Raw genomic sequence first — 16,374 nt, forward strand, 5'->3', positions numbered from 1 at the left:
TTCACTAAGGTATTTGAGGAGGTAGATCATGGTAATGAATATGATATTGTGTATATGGACTTCAGTAAGGCTTTTGACAGGGTCCCACATCAGAGACTATTGAGGAAAATTAAAGCACATGGAATAGGAGAAATTTTTTCCTGGATAGAGGCATGGTTGACAAATAGGCAGCAGAGAGTTTGCATAAATGGGGAGAAATCAGAGTGGGGAAGCGTCACGAGCGGTGTTCCACAGGGGTCAGTGTTGGGCCCCCTGCTGTTCACAATCTACATAAACGACATAGATGAGGGCATAAAGAGCGACATCGGCAAGTTTGCCGATGACACCAAAATAGGCCGTCGAATTCATTCTGACGAGGACATTCGAGCACTCCAGGAAGATTTGAATAGACTGATGCAGTGGTCGGAGAAGTGGCAGATGCAGTTTAATATAGACAAATGCAAAGTTCTAAATGTTGGACAGGACAATAACCATGCCACATATAAACTAAATAATGTAGATCTTAATATTACGGATTGCGAAAAAGATTTAGGAGTTCTGGTTAGCAGTAATCTGAAACCAAGACAACAGTGCATAAGTGTTCGCAATAAAGCTAATAGAATCCTTGGCTTCATATCAAGAAGCATAAATAATAGGAGTCCTCAGGTTGTTCTTCAACTCTATACATCCTTGGTTAGGCCTCATTTAGATTATGCTGCACAGTTTTGGTCACCGTATTACAGAATGGATATAAATTCTCTGGAAAATGTACAAAGGAGGATGACAAAGATGATCCCATGTATCAGAAACCTTCCCAATGAGGATAGACTAAGGGCCCTGAAACTGCACTCTCTAGAAAGACGTAGAATCAGGGGGGATATGATTGAGGTTTATAAGTGGAAGACAGGAATAAATAAAGGGGATGTAAATAGTGTGCTGAAAATATCTAGCCTAGACAGGACTCGCAGCAATGGTTTTAAGTTGGAAAAATTCAGATTCAGGAGGGATATAGGAAAGTACTGGTTTGGTAATAGAGTTGTGGATGAGTGGAACAAACTCCCAAGTACCGTTATAGAGGCCAGAACGTTGTGTAGCTTTAAAAATAGGTTGGATAAATACATGAGTAGATGTGGGTGGGTGTGAGTTAGACCTGATAGCTTGTGCTAACAGGTCGGTTGCCGTGTTCCTCCCTTAACTCAATGTGACCTGACCTGACTAGGTTGGGTGCATTGGCTTAAGCCGGTAGGGACTTGGACCTGCCTCGCATGGGCCAGTAGGCCTTCTGCAGTGTTCCTTCGTTCTTATGTTCTTATGTTCTTATGTTCTTATTATACAATATTTGTGCATGTTTATTGTAATAAACAACAGTGGTAAACAATAATATGATAATAACTTTAGTGCGGTTATTGTGTTCAATACAGTGAGTTTATATATATCAATTATATACAGTATTGGTCTCTCAGGTCCCAAATGTTAGTAGGAATAGAAAAAAATTGGAAAAGAAAAGAAAAAACAACTAAAACAACAAAATAATATAATACGCGTATGTGGAATTCGTCGATGTTGCCACCACCACATCATTTTCTATAAACTTCTTGGCACTGTATCTCGGTAAGTACTGATCAGATTCTATTTTTTTTGTTTTATTACCTTCACAAAAATATGCTCTTTAATTCTGTAAGAAAAAATAATTTTTTTTTTTTCAAAATTTCTTGGACACTGGTGTGTGACTTCAGATTTTGGCCTTGGACCCTGAAAGGGTTAAGCCTAAAAAAAATTTTTGGCCATTAGTACTTACCGAGATATAGAGCCGCAAAGTTTGCAGAAAGTGAGGTGCGTACGGCAACAGCAGCGACTGCCACCCACCCGGTATTCTTTTATTTACTCTAATTCAAAAGTTTCTTGCATTTTTTCAATATTTTTCTTTTCCAAGTAACTTATGTGGCCTGTGAGACCAATGTAAGGTGCATTGTTCAAATATACACTCATTGTTTACAATACAATAACAGAACAAACTTTATCACTATTAGTTTGTGTATACACTTTGTTTACACAAACAAACAATACAAAACAATGTTTATTACTATTGTTCCATAATATATATACATATGTACAGTCACTGAACACGTTCCTAGAACTGCTGCAGCTTGTGGAACTCTTTGAAACATGGGTATATGCAGAGGGGCACTTGACACTCCTCACACATAAAACGAGTGTCTCTGTGTGTTTGTGGGCGTTTTGTGGTATGTGTACATACATAACACCTCTTCTGAGCATTTTTCTTGGCAGTAGTAGGAGGAAGTTGTATGGGGTAGTGATCACCAGGCCTGAAACGAGATGGCGTGTGTTGGTAATTTCCTGGGCACTGGTCTATTGCAGGTGTTGCTCCTTGGTATTTTGCGATTATTTGTCTGATTACTGACAAACAAAATTCACCATATTTTGGTGTTTTGTTGGTCTTCAACTTGTATATGTTATAAGCATTTAGCATGGAGATATCAACAAGATGGAAAAAAATTTTTATATACCACTTATAACTCTTGTGTACACAATCTGCAAACCCAATCTGCATGTCACATTTGTCCACTAAGCGCATATTGAGGTTGTAGTCCATGACAGCTGCAGGCTTTAGAATGGGGTCATTGGTCTCTCTGTTGTGCCTGCCACTGTGTGCCATTTCGTTTGGGTGAACTGATGTCAACAATGTGACATCACGTTTGTCATGCCACCGAAATGCCATGATGTCATTGACAGCAAAGGCTTGCACCTCACCTCTGCGAGTGCCAGCGTTGAACCTTGGCATGTGTTTACGATTACCACGCACTGTGCCACACACGTCTGTCAAGTTCACTCACAAGAAATCACTGAGTAAGGGGCTTGTGTACCAGTTATCAGTAAATAACATATGCCCCTTACCAAGATATGGTTCCATCATTGTTCTAACCACATCACCAGAGATACCCAATAACTTCATGGTATCTCTCAAAGTATTACTGCCAGTGTACACAATGATATCCAAAACTAGACCACTTCTGCAATCACACAGTACAAATAACTTTATACCAAAGCATTTCCTCTTGCTTGGTATATATTGCTTGAATGAGAGTCTTCCTTTGAATAAAATCAAGGACTCATCAATAACAAGCTTCCTGAAGGGATAAAAATACATGCAGCACTTTTGTTTCAGGTACATAAACACATTTCTGATCTTATATAACCTGTCGGTTCTGTCAGGCCTGGTTTTGTCTAAAAAGTGTAACATACGTAACAGTATCAGGAAACGACTGACAGCTATAATGTCACTAAAACCTGGAGTTGAAATCAGGCGTTCTGTTGCCCAGTATGTGGTGACAGTGTGCTTATACACATGTGGCATAAGCATTATTGTAGCAAAAAACAGGTACATCTCTGCCACAGTTGTCTCCTTCCACTGGTGTAGCTGTGATTTTGGTGAGAGAATTGTATTTGCCATGGTGTAATCATAGTATGTGTTGGTTTCCCTGACAATGATGTCCATCAGGGGTTCATCGAAGAATAACTCAAAGCATTCCAGTTCACTAGCATTGTTCCCAAGTGGACATGATGGCTTTATTCCACTTTGTGTTTCATCAAAGTCATGGGGACTGGGAACAAACTCGTCACCATCCTGCCAATCCCAGATGTGGTCTGCTGGTGGGTTCTGGATATTGTACCGTGGTTGTGGTTGTGCAGGTTGTGGGAGTGTGGGGTCGGGTGATGCTGGTTGTTGTTGTGCAGAGTCAGCAGCGTGGGTAGTAGCGTGGCCCACTGCTGGTGCCACATGGGCCATGCCACCATCACTATCGCCGCCACTGCCTGCTCCCTCACTCACATCATTCATACCCATCGTAACAATATCGTCATCTTCACTGTCAGGTCGTGGTGTAGGGCCACGGGATGTGCTCCCAGAGTTTCTCCTTTCCCTTGGAACAACATATGAAACACTACCAGACCGCATGCTACGTCGTACATACTGCCACTTCACTGGGGAATATTCACCCTCACTGTCACAACTAGAACTGCTTTCAATGACCTTGAAATCACTATCACTATCACTATCACATTCACTGCTAGCATCTGGGTGTTGTACACGACCAAATAGTTTCCTCTTTCATCCTGGTACAGGCGAACGTGAACGTGAACAAGCAGGCCCAGCACCAGAGGTGGAAGGTTGTGGGTCATCTGGGTTTTCATCACTAATTATGTTATCCTGGGCACTTTTTTCGGTCACACTCACTTCAAAACCCTGGAATTCACTGTCACTGACATTTTCATCGCTGTTAGAGCTATCACTTGGGAACAAAAGACCTCCAATCCGCCGAGGAGTGAGGAACTTCTTACCGAGAGGCATGGTGAAAATGGACTACCAAGATGGCATTCCCACAATGCACCGCTGGGTCCCAGATTTTTTTCACAGGGTGCACACCCATTCTCTCTCATGTAGGCCTACCAGGCCTTTCCCGCTTGATTTGAAGCCGCTACAATTTATGCATATAATTACGTCAGAAACAGTGGCGCTTAAGACGTATTTATACGGCGTAAACAGTCAAAGGGTTAAAAAACAAAGAAGGGAAGTAACCCCCAGATAAGAACTTGGTACCTGAAGTCTTTATGGAAGGAGATTCCCCTTCCAAACAATAATGTACACCTTCCTCCTATCCCCTCCTCCTGTCTTTCATCTACCCAGAAGTCTTCAGTAAAGGTAAGTGTAATGTTATTATGTATTATTTTATAGTACATGTATAAGTATGTAGTACGTACTTGAATTCTCATTGTTTTCTTTTTGTAAATCCTTATTTAATTTGAATTTTTTTTTTTTTTTATATTTTTGGGTGTCTGGAACGGATTAATTTTATTTCCATTATTTCTTATGGGGAAAATGGTTTTGCCATTCAGCAATTTCGTCATTCGGCAGACTCTCTGGAATGGATTAATCATGAAACTCGGGGGTCCACTGTAGTACATGTATATTGGAGACCAAAATGAAGAGTTATGGAGAACTGAACACTGTAAAATTTATAATTCCATTAACCCCTTAACTGTCCAAATGTAGATCTACGTTGTTACTGCTAGTGCTCCAAATGTAGATCAACGTTTTATTTTTCCTGACTCCAAATTTGGCATGATTGGCCTGAGATGCCTGGTCAGCATAGCATGGGTCTTAACACTCAGTGTGCACAGTATTAAAAATATCTGGGGCCACTCAGTACCTTGTGGGAGCACCAGTTCAACTGAGTGCCAGCAAACAGTGCTGTAAGCACCAGGAATTCACTTACGTCATGCATTAACACTCCCCTTTTAAGAAGAAAGTGATGTTGACCCCGAGTTTAGTGGTTTTGAGATGGATGTGACCACAAGTGGTGGAGGAAATATAAAAAAAAAAAAAACCTGATAATAACAAATGTGCAACATTTGTGCCACATCCTTGCAATTTTGGTATTCTGGTACCACTAGTAGTGTCATCCTGTCAGAATGTCCTATAGCCTATGGCCTAAGTAAAGAGAAACAATTCTGGAACATGTAATACGTGTTCGACAGGCTGGCCGGCGGCTGGCTGATTGGATGTCTGTACCTCCATCTGTCTGTCTATATCAATCTCTGTCTCTGTCTATCTCTTTCTCTGTCATTCTCAGTCACTATCTCTGTCTCTATTTCACAGGTATGCATAAATACAATTATATAGTAAAGTGTGAATTACCTATTATAACCCAAAAAATCCAAACAAAGTGCTAAACTGTGCTTGTAGATATATTGCATAATAAGCATGACTGGCAAGTAATACACACTGTTCACGAATCAGACGTGACTACTCTGCATCGTGTGTAATACCTGTTGGCTCACGAGTTGCTCTCTCTGAGACAGAGAGACGAGCAGACAGAGAGACAGATAAGCAGAGACAAACAGAGAGCTGGCAGACAGACAGATGGACAAATGGACAGACAGGCAGACAGACAGACATGTTTGTGTGTAGCAATGAAAACAAATAAAGTCTAGGCAGTGCACGATCATCAAATGTCACTCCACTGCTGCACTGTCAGCAGTGAAGTGACACTCGTCTTACACCGTGCGTCGAGGAAACTTATTATTATTATTATTATATACTTCCGTGTGTCCAAAACATTGCTGGGACCTATAAATACTATGTATATATTTCTAAACAATAGTATGTGACTAAGGTAGGTGAAAATGTTCACCAGTCACTGTGTTTGTGATTATTTGAGTACTATTTCAGTACCTAATATTAGTGACAGAACAAAGATTGGCTATGAAATCACAAGAACTACTACAAATTGTAATCATCAGAACATAAAAATTATACAAATTAAAAAAGATGAGAAAAAAAAGGTATATTAGCAACACTTCTGCAAGCAGCAGCACTTCATGTTGCTGTCAGGTAAGCGACAAGCACCGACGCTGCGGCCTTATATCTCTGGAAGTACTGACTCTAAATTGTTTTTAGATTATTACGTGTTAAAAAAGTTCTTTTCATTTAACCCCTTGAATGTCGAAACCCCAAATCCTGAGGTGTCTTCTGGTGTCGAAAAATTTTTCAAAAAAAAAAAAAAAAAAAAAAAAAATTCTTATGAAATGATAGAGAATCTTTTCCCGATAGTAATGACACCAAAAGAACAAAATTTTATGGAAAACTTATGGAAATACACTCTTGTGAAGTTAGCGACCTTGGCGATATTTACAAATTGGCGATTTCGCCCACATTGAGCCCTATTTTCGGCTAATTCCATTTTTCCAGTCAACCAAACTCACAGCTATTTCTTTAGAACCCCATTTGTTCTATCAACTGAGTACAAGAAACTGTCCATTTACTTTTTCAACTACCCAATAATGTGGTCAGAAATTTGCAATTTGGCCAATTTCACACAAATTAAAAAATATGCCAATTTCAAAATAGGGTCCAGAATGAACAATGCAGACATTCCTGGCTCTAAAGTAACATTTTCTTTGTTCATCAGTCATGTCTCCAGGCCCCTCTGATATTACTTTTGCTTTCTATTTTGAATTTTTATTCAAACAAAAAATAGAAAATTTACTTTTATGCAGACTACTTAAATATTGTAATACTTGTATAAATAATGTCAACCCATTAATGACTGCATATTAGAATGGCTAGTTGGACATTTATTGGACAATAACATCATTTGTTTACTTCTGAACATTGGAAAAAATCAAACATTTCCCCTAATTTGAGCTCCATTTCAAGGTTCTTTTCATAGTAAAACCAATCAAAATCACCTCTATTTCTATAATATGTTTTCCATTCTATCAAATGAGACCAAGACAACGAGAATACAACCATAAATACTATATGAAAATACACCACAAATTTGGCATTTTAATCCAAAAAAAGGTCGGAGTTTTTTTTTTTTTCTCATTATGCACTGCGTACGGCAGGATTTTTTTTATATGGTGCACACTGACCACACAGACCCATTCTCTCACATGTGGGCCTACCAGCTTTCTCCTGCTTGATTTGAAGCCGCTAGAATTTTTGAGTATATATACGTCAAACACAGTGGCTTGTAAGACGTATATATACGAACATAACAGTCAGAGGGTTAATTTTTTTTTTTTTTCAAAATATTCAGAGTGCTGGGTGAGAGAACGTAAATCTATGTTTGGATAGTTAAGGGTTTAAGATTCAATATACAGTAGACCGTCAATTAACATGGGTTCCTTTAAAACATTTTCTCCATTACACTATTGTCAACTTAAACGGTTCTGCTTCTCGGTAGGAAAAAAATTTCAGTGCTGCAAGCTGGACAGTGGAGATTTTTTCCTCTGTGTAGTGAGTGCAAGGCAGTCTGCCTCTGGGTCAGGCAGCATTGTCTGTGAATCAGGTTTTGGTCTTTTCATTACCATACACTGCATCTGCCAAGGAACCAAGGCACCCAGGAGGCATGCAAGTAATGCAGGAAATCTCAAGACAAAGTTAAAACATTTAAGTCTTGGAGTTATGAAGAAAATCAAGATATTAGATAAGCTTAAATGTGTTGTACGTGTAGTGGACATAGCGAGAGCTTATGGCCTTAATGAAGCGTAGGTTCATACAATTAAATGGAATGAGGCAAAGAGACGGGCTTGTGCAATGAATAACCCAGGTTGTCATCTCCTGAAAAGAATGACACACAGATCACAACAAGTAAATAAAACGAAAAACTTTTCGCTTGAGTGGACTGAATAAAGACAAAGAAAGGTGCACCACTTAATTTTACCTTAGTTAGGGAAAAGGTCTTACAGTTGTACAAAACGGTGTGTGATGAGGAAGGAAAGCCTGAACAAGAGTGTGTGTTTAGCACAGGCTGGTTCCACAAGTTTAACCCTTAAATGGTCCAAACGTATATATACGTTTTTTCAACATCTGAAAGTATGTAAAAAAATGCAGATCTTTTTTTTTTTACATTTGAAAACGTGTAAAAAAACTTTTATCTACATTTTTTTTTGGTTATATTTGAAAATATGTAAAAAAAAGTAGATCTACTTTTGGAGCACTACGAATTTGAACGTCGATCTGTTTGGACCATTTAAGGGTTAAGTTAGGTAATTGGTTACATAATCTTAAGTCTTCTGGTGAAAGTGCTACAGCTGATCATACGGCAGCAAGTAATTTCCTGCTGAATTGCAGGAAATTATTTCTGAGGGTGGCTATGAGCCACATCAAGTGTTTAATGCTGATGAGACGAGCATTTTTTGGAAAAAATGCCAAAAAGAACTTACATCAGTCAGGAAGAAAATAGTGCACCAGGCTTGTTTAAGGCAGCAAAGGATCACTTCACCTTGCTCCAGTGCAGTAATTCATCAGGTGATTTCAAGTGTAAGCCCATGGTTATTTACTACTCCAAGAATCCTCATGCTTTGAAAGGTGTAGATAAAAATGCCTTACCAGTAATTTGGAGATCAAACCAGTCAGCATGGATTACAGAGGAAATATTTATTGACTGGTTTAAGCATCACTTTATTCCTGAAGTCAAATTTTACCTGCACAGCAATAACCTTGCATTCAAGGCTCTCTTCATTCTCGATAATTCCTATACTCATCCATAATCCTTGCTGCATTTGACCCCCACATGTAAAAGTTGCATTTTTACCTCCAAATACATCTTTAATACAGCCACTGGATCAGGGAGTTATTAAGTCATTCAAGTGTAACTACATGTGAAAAGTGATGAAAAAATTAGGAGCATCAATGGACTCTGACTCCATCCTTGCAGTTCCAAACTTCTGGAATAAATTAATATTGTAGATGCCATCAGCTATGACAGAAGTGCATGGAATGAAGTGCCCCAATCAACATTAACCCTTAAACTGTCCAAACGTAGATCTACGTTCACCTGTGTGGCGCTCTGAATATTTTGAAAAATAAAAAAATCGTTTTTTGTTTTTAAATTAAAAAGGGGTATTTTCTGTGTGGTATAAGACCAAAAAAAAATGTTTAGGACCAGTACTTTTCTCGTTTTTATTTTAATTTACATAATTTTTATGTTCTGATAATTCAATTTATAACAGTTCTTGTGATTTCACAGCCAATCTTTGTTCTGACACTAATATTATGTACTGAAATAGTACTCAAATTGTAACAATCACATTGACAGGTGAACATTTTCACCTGCCCTGGTCATTTACTATTATTATTATTATTATTAAAGATTCGCTGGTATTCTCCCGGCCCGGGCCTTTTCCAAGTGGTGGCCCGGACTTGGCTCCCTCTTTAGGGAATGTCTGAGACCTAAGTCTCCCATGAGAGGAGGCACAAGTACCTCCTCATCTTTGGGACCAACTGTCCCCAGGCCCAGCCACAAGCTAGGCGTCTCTGGTCTGCCATCCCCGCCCCAAGGGAACTAATGGGAATGACAGTCTTGTGAGCTGTAAGCTCGGGCTCAGGCACCCACCCTACCCTAGAAGGGTTAGGCATGGTGTCGATGGCCGGTATTCTCCCGGCCCGGTTGTATATACCTAGTGTATATACTCTGTCTAGAAATATATACAAAGTATTTATAGGTCCCAGCAACGTTTTAGACATGCTGGAGTATGAACCTCCTTGGAGCATGGTGTCATGACAAGGGTCAGAATGTGCCCTGCTGGAGGGACGAACCTTGCCTTTAGTATATGTTTTTACTCTTGCACACAAACATGTCTTTGTATATCTGTCTGTCAGTCTATCTGCTTGCCTGACTATCTGTCTTCCTGTCTATGTCTGTTTATCTGTACATCTATCTGTTGGTCTATCTGTACATCTGTCTATCTGTACATCTGTCTGTCTGTCTGTCTATCTGTCTCTCCACCTAGTTCTGCTTATCTGTCTGTCCAGTTCAGCTTATCTGTCTGTCCAGTTCAGCTTATCTGTCTTACTGTCTTCTGTGTGCCTGGAGTGTAATATGAGCTCCTTGAATAATTGTGTTATGACAGCGTCAGATAATAGTGACATTTGATGAATGTGCTCTGCTGGAGGGGAAATCTTGCCTTTATATGTTTTTACTCTTGCACACAAACATGTCTCTCTATGTCTGTCTGTCAGTCTGTCTGTCTATCTGTACATCTATCTATTTGTATATATATCTATCTGCCTAGCTCTGCTTATCTGTCTAGTTCTGCTTATCTGTCTTTCTGTCTGCCTGTGTATGTCTGTCTTTCCATCTGCTTGTCTGTCTCAGGGAGCGGCTAGTAAACCTGTTGGTTTGTGGTGTATGGGCCGCTCCCTGATTGCTGAGCAAGTGACACAGCTATTATTTGCATCATGTTTATTTATATCTTAGATCTACAAATGCTGTATAGCACTTGGCCTAGAATTTTTGGGTTATCCTAGGTAATTTACATTATGTATAATAACTGTATTTATGAGTACATGTGAGAGACAGAGATACAAATAGACAGTGATATAGACAGATATAGACAGATAGACAGAGATATAGACAGACAAAGATATAGACAGACAAAGATATAGATGGACAGAGATATAGACAGACAGATATATAGACAGACAGAGATATAGACAGATACAGACAGAGACAGCCAAAGCCAGCCAGCTAGCCACCCGAATACACAAGAACATAAGAAAGAAGAAACACTGCAGCAGGCCTACTGGCCCATGCAAAGCAGGTCCATGTCACCTCCCAGCTTAGACCAATGACCCATCTAGTCAGGTCATATCCACTGAAAGAAGAAGCACGACATCTGACCTAGTAGCACAAGCTAGTCAGGTCCAACTGACACCCACCCACACCCACTCGTGCATTTATCAAACCTATTTTTACTTTCCTCTTAAAATGTGAGTGTTAATATGACATGACATCAGTGAATCCTTGGTGTTTACCATGATATTTGCTCTAGCTGGCACTCAGTTGAACTGGTGCTCTCACAAGGTACTAAGTGCTCCCAGATTTTTTTCATAGTGTGCACACTGAGTGCACAGACTCATTCTTTCATGTCTAGGCAACTCAGACCTATCAAACCAAATTTGAGGGAATGAAAAATAAAACATTGATCTACGTTCAGAGCCTGCCGCACGTAAACGTATATCTACGTGTGGACAGTTTAAGGGTTAAATGCAGGCTGTTGTTGATTCTTTCACTGGTTTTCACTCACTTCAGAGTCAGATGGAGGAAATAGTTCAGCTGGCAAGGAGAGTACCAGGTGATGGTTTTGAAGATATGAAGGAAGATGTAAATGAGCTCTTAGAACATGATGATGAAGACTGTAGTCCAGAGGAAATGTAGGCAGAGCTCAATGCACAGATACAAAGGAGCCAGATAAAATAAGATGAAGAAGAACCTCAAGAGAAACAGTTAACATTGCAGCAGTTATGTGAGCAGTTCCCTGTTGCTGCTAAACTAGCAGACTTTTTCTCTGAAGAGGACCCTGACAAATCTAGAAGCAGTGCTTTGAAACAGGGTCCAAAACAGCTGATGATGCCTTAACATCAGCTGTATAATGTACAGCAGGGTATAAGAGCCCAGAAATTCATTACAGAATTTATGCACACAGTATAACAATCAACTTTAGTACCAGAACCTCTACCATCCATCTCAGCCCAGTAGGGCTACAACATTCTTCTCCACTCTCTTCACAATCAGGGCTGGATTAAGAAGTCTCCGGGTCCTAGGCTATTCAGATTGGCGGGGCCCCTTTGAGTTACGGGTAAGCGAAGCGACCCCTTCCAGCTTGGGGGGGGGGGTCAGTGTGAGCCTGTTTAAGATCTAATTAAATACATTCTGGCTATTTAGACTAAATTTAATAGGGAAAGTACATCAAGACAACCAAAACCATTTACCAACAGCCATTATAACTATCTTGTTAAATCATGCATTTTAAAGAGAATAAACTCAAGACAGCATAGTATTACTAGATTAGGCTATTAAAGTAGTGACATCATGTACCTATTATATTCAGCATAACCACTACAGCACTATTATTCCCTTTATAAATCACTGACCATTATTGTTATCATTGCAGCATGCATAAGACTATCAAATCATATAAACTCAAGAAAGTAAAGAATTGTTTATATTCACAGGCACTTCTTAAATAAACTTTTTTCTGGATTTCATATTGGCAAAATCATCAATTATATTCTGAAAATCAATATTTCTTGTTAGATCAGACTCAATGGTCAACAACCTAGGTTACACAATTTGTCTTGGCTCATTGTTGAACGGAGCTGGTTTTTCACTCTTTTCAAAACAGAAAATGAACGTTCTCCTTCACAGTTAGTAGCTGGAAGTGTTAGGTAAAGGCGATACACTATGTCAACATTAGGGAAGGTTTCTGAGATACCTGCATTTCTTAAATGTTTCAAAGCAGCTGAGGGCGCACATTTTTCAAGTGGAGCTTTAATCTGATTCATATACCCAGAAAAATTAACTATTTCTTCAACAAATGTGTCCTGAACATCTGCTGAAAGGTGTTGTTGCAACTTTAATGCAGCTTCTCTCAATTCTGCATCTGGCATAGTAGTAATTTTGAACAGAAATCCAAACTTGTCACTGAGATTCTGGTAGATTTCTTTTCTTTTCACCAATTCTGTAATCAGTGAATCCAGAATGACGAAGTATGTAGCTGTCTTACATTTCTGCCTTGGTAGCAACACAATTTCATTGTCTGGCTCTTCAAAATTGCGTTTCCTCTTCCATGACCGCTGATGATCAGCCCGGTAACTGTAGTCTTTCACCAGCAGTTTAGCTTTCTCTTCAAACATTTCAAAAGCTTCATCATTGCGAAGTGAGCTTACAAATTCCACTAAGCCTGCATAGAGGTTAGCACAAGTAGCCATTTCAATTTCAATTTTCTGAAGTGTCTTGTTCGTGGCATTTAACCGTTCCAGTACACAGTCCCAAAGCACACAGAGTAAGGCCAATTCAAAATCTTCCAATTTTGATGCTAAGCTGGCTGCTTCGCTTCTTGTAGTTGCTGTCTGGTCTTCATCCTCTGCTATTTGGATCAAAGCAGAATGTATTTCAGCAAAGCTGTCTTTCAAAGCATGTGTTGCATCATGCTGCGCTGAGAGTATACCATCCATGATCTTTTCACAGTTTCTGAATTTGCAAGCTTCCTATAAAACATAGATGACTTTAAACAACGACGACTTCCATCATCATAAATCCTTGCTGATTTCCTAAAGTCAATGTTCAGAGTTTGACTGAAGTTTTCTGCAATGAAAGCATTACGTAGAGAATCTGGGATTACATTTGGCCATGAGGCAGGATCTTTTAAGACAAATCCTGTGGATGAAATGTCCGTTAAGACATTGAGAGGAGACACAAAAGAAGTAGATGCTGGCTGAGAAATAATGGAATGAGGGCTTCCTGTATGATCTGACGTATCTGCAGATTCAACTGTACTGGTAACATCAGAATCTGTTTTCGTGAGCATGTCTGTGATCTTTCTGCAGCTTCCTACATCTTTCTTTTTCTGTTCTTCTTCTTGAATTTTCTTCTTTCTTTTCTGTGACCCACTCGCATAAGAACGTCCAACATCACGTTCACAAGATGCCATAATGAGGATATATCACTGTCTGTAATCATGCAAATACAAATTTTTCATTATCAATTATTATTAATTTTTTAATTATTATTAAATTTTTTTTTCTGTCAATTGGGGGGATATGGCCCTTGTAGCCCCCTTTCCTCTGGCTGCGCATCTAAAAATTCAAAACGTTACCAGAAAGGAGTCATATACAGAACTTTTACCATAGATTAGGTTAGTGATTTGGGCTACGAATATTTTACTAATTCATCCTCCTTGATCTCCAATTTACTTAAACAGAAATCATACTGAGTCCAAGAACAATGCACAATGGTATTTATATTACCATTTTCATAACTAAACTAATCATTATGTTTTGCATGATATATGGCCTACCACCATAGATAATGACATGAGAATTAAAGAATGCAGGGACAATTTTCAGTTTCACCCAACCAACGATTTTCTGATGTGGCTTATGTGTTTCTGGGGAAATATGTAGTAAATTAATTGATGTTCTACATCACTTCTGTCGCAACTTGAAAACTAAGCATTTGCGATGAAAGTGATGTAGAACATCAATCAATTGAGATCTGTTATTGAAATGATAAAGACTTAAAGGCAGGACAAAGTGCTTTTAAAACCTACAAACGTAAGTCAGTTTGCGTTTTTAGGTTTTTCTTTATAGTATTTTTACCAAAAATGCGTCTTTACTGGTCCATGCGTCTTTACTGGTCAAGTAACCCTATCAGGTACCTCCCTTAACATTTAGAGGCGAAAACAAACATCAATGTCTATCAACAACACTTCAGTTAATTTGTCACAGTACAAGTCTAGATAACGTGTAATTACTACAGAAAATTGGAGAGGAATCTCCCATACTCGCCCATTAGCGGGAAAACACAGCTGTTCTGATGCAAACAAAGGCGTGTTGAGTGTTGCCATCTATGGTTAGGTTTATTTATTTTTATTTTATTTCATTATTTATTTTTGTTTTGATTAATTTTTAAAAATCAATTTTACTCTCCAAACACTTGAACTTTTTAGGTAGGGACCTCTTTGTACTTGCACCATGTGAGCAGTCTTGGATGAGCCCCTGAACCCCTTGGACTGCGGGGCCCCCAAATGCGCGGGGCCCTAGGCAAATGCCTAGTTTGCCTATGCGGTAATCCGGCCCTGTTCACAATCATCGACAAAAACCAGCACCCACAGTTTAAGGTAAGAAATATTATTTCTGTTGCACCTGTAGCCTTAAGTAACAGAAAAAAATCCATAATGACAATGAACAACAACTGCATTATCATTTTTATTTGAGTATGATTTGGAGACCTAAAAAAAAAACGTTGTTTGGCATTTTTGGGTGTCCTGGGAACATAACCCTATTTTTACCATAAGCCCTTCAGTTCCTTTAACACGAATTTGTCTAACACTGCATTTTCAGGAACTTATCTACCATGTTAATCGATGGTCTATTGTACTCAATTTAAAATATGTTAATGATATCTAGAACTGATCATACTGGAACATACCAAGTAGTTAAACCGATTTACTTAAGAATGTAGTAAGCGATGAAAACAAGAAACATTATAGAAGCCCACATGGTAGTCAAGGAAACAATGCCAAACTTCTGTCTGGAACACTTTAGGTTTCCAATTCTTTTTCTAAGATTGGCTCATGCATGCAGAATATTTCAGAAGTAATTTGGCTCCTGACCATTTTCATTTCAGGTAAGAAAAAAGAAATAAAAATAAAATGAGAAATTACAGTCATGACTTTATATATTCATTATGTAAACCAACCCCTAAGAAATGCAAACATATAAGAACAGACATCCTTGAATCTAACATTAAACACTAACCTTCACACACGTTACTGAAGAAAAGTCTTTGGTGTCACCTTCCATCTGGCCATACATTACAAGCAGAGGTTTGCCATCTGCTCTACCAGCCTTGTAGTTGCTCATGAGAAACTCAAGATCAACCATGAAGTTTAGCTGCAAAGACAAACTTTTTCTATATTCATAATAATCTTTAATGTCAGTTGCTACTGTAAGTACAGAAGGTCCCTGACTTAAAATTGTCCATGGTAATGATAATGGTACCTTGGAACCAATTAATTACTTACAAACAAAGATTTACCCTCTGACCAGCAGGGCAACATATAGCTGTGGAAACATCACTGCCAGTGAGCAAGAAAGTACAGTCGACCCTCAACTAACGGCGGCATTAAGTAATGGCAATTTCGTCTAACGGAGCTTTTTGCTGTAGAAAAAATGCCTTAACCAATGGTGAAAAACTTGACCAACGACGTTTGTCCGGAACATGTCGATGTGCCCAGAGCATGGCCTGAGGGGGTCCAGCCACTCCAAGAGTCAGTGTGCCATTGTTTACAAGCTGTTGTGGT

The 16,374-nt window shown here is 39.0% G+C and overlaps 1 protein-coding gene across 1 annotated transcript in view; it reads right to left on the reverse strand.

The window, feature by feature from the left end:
• The window catches only part of gkt (tyrosyl-DNA phosphodiesterase glaikit), a gene marked incomplete at its 5' end in the record, with an annotated part of 87,076 nt that extends 71,112 nt beyond the window's left edge, over positions 1-15,964 (reverse strand). Inside the window, 1 exon segment of the mRNA XM_053775688.2 lies at positions 15,830-15,964. Within this exon segment, the coding sequence (XP_053631663.2) occupies positions 15,830-15,964 (135 nt within the window).
• Positions 15,965-16,374: the final 410 nt, after the last annotated feature.

The sequence above is a fragment of the Cherax quadricarinatus genome, chromosome 10 (assembly GCF_038502225.1).
Source record: "Cherax quadricarinatus isolate ZL_2023a chromosome 10, ASM3850222v1, whole genome shotgun sequence".
Taxonomy (NCBI): domain Eukaryota; kingdom Metazoa; phylum Arthropoda; class Malacostraca; order Decapoda; family Parastacidae; genus Cherax; species Cherax quadricarinatus.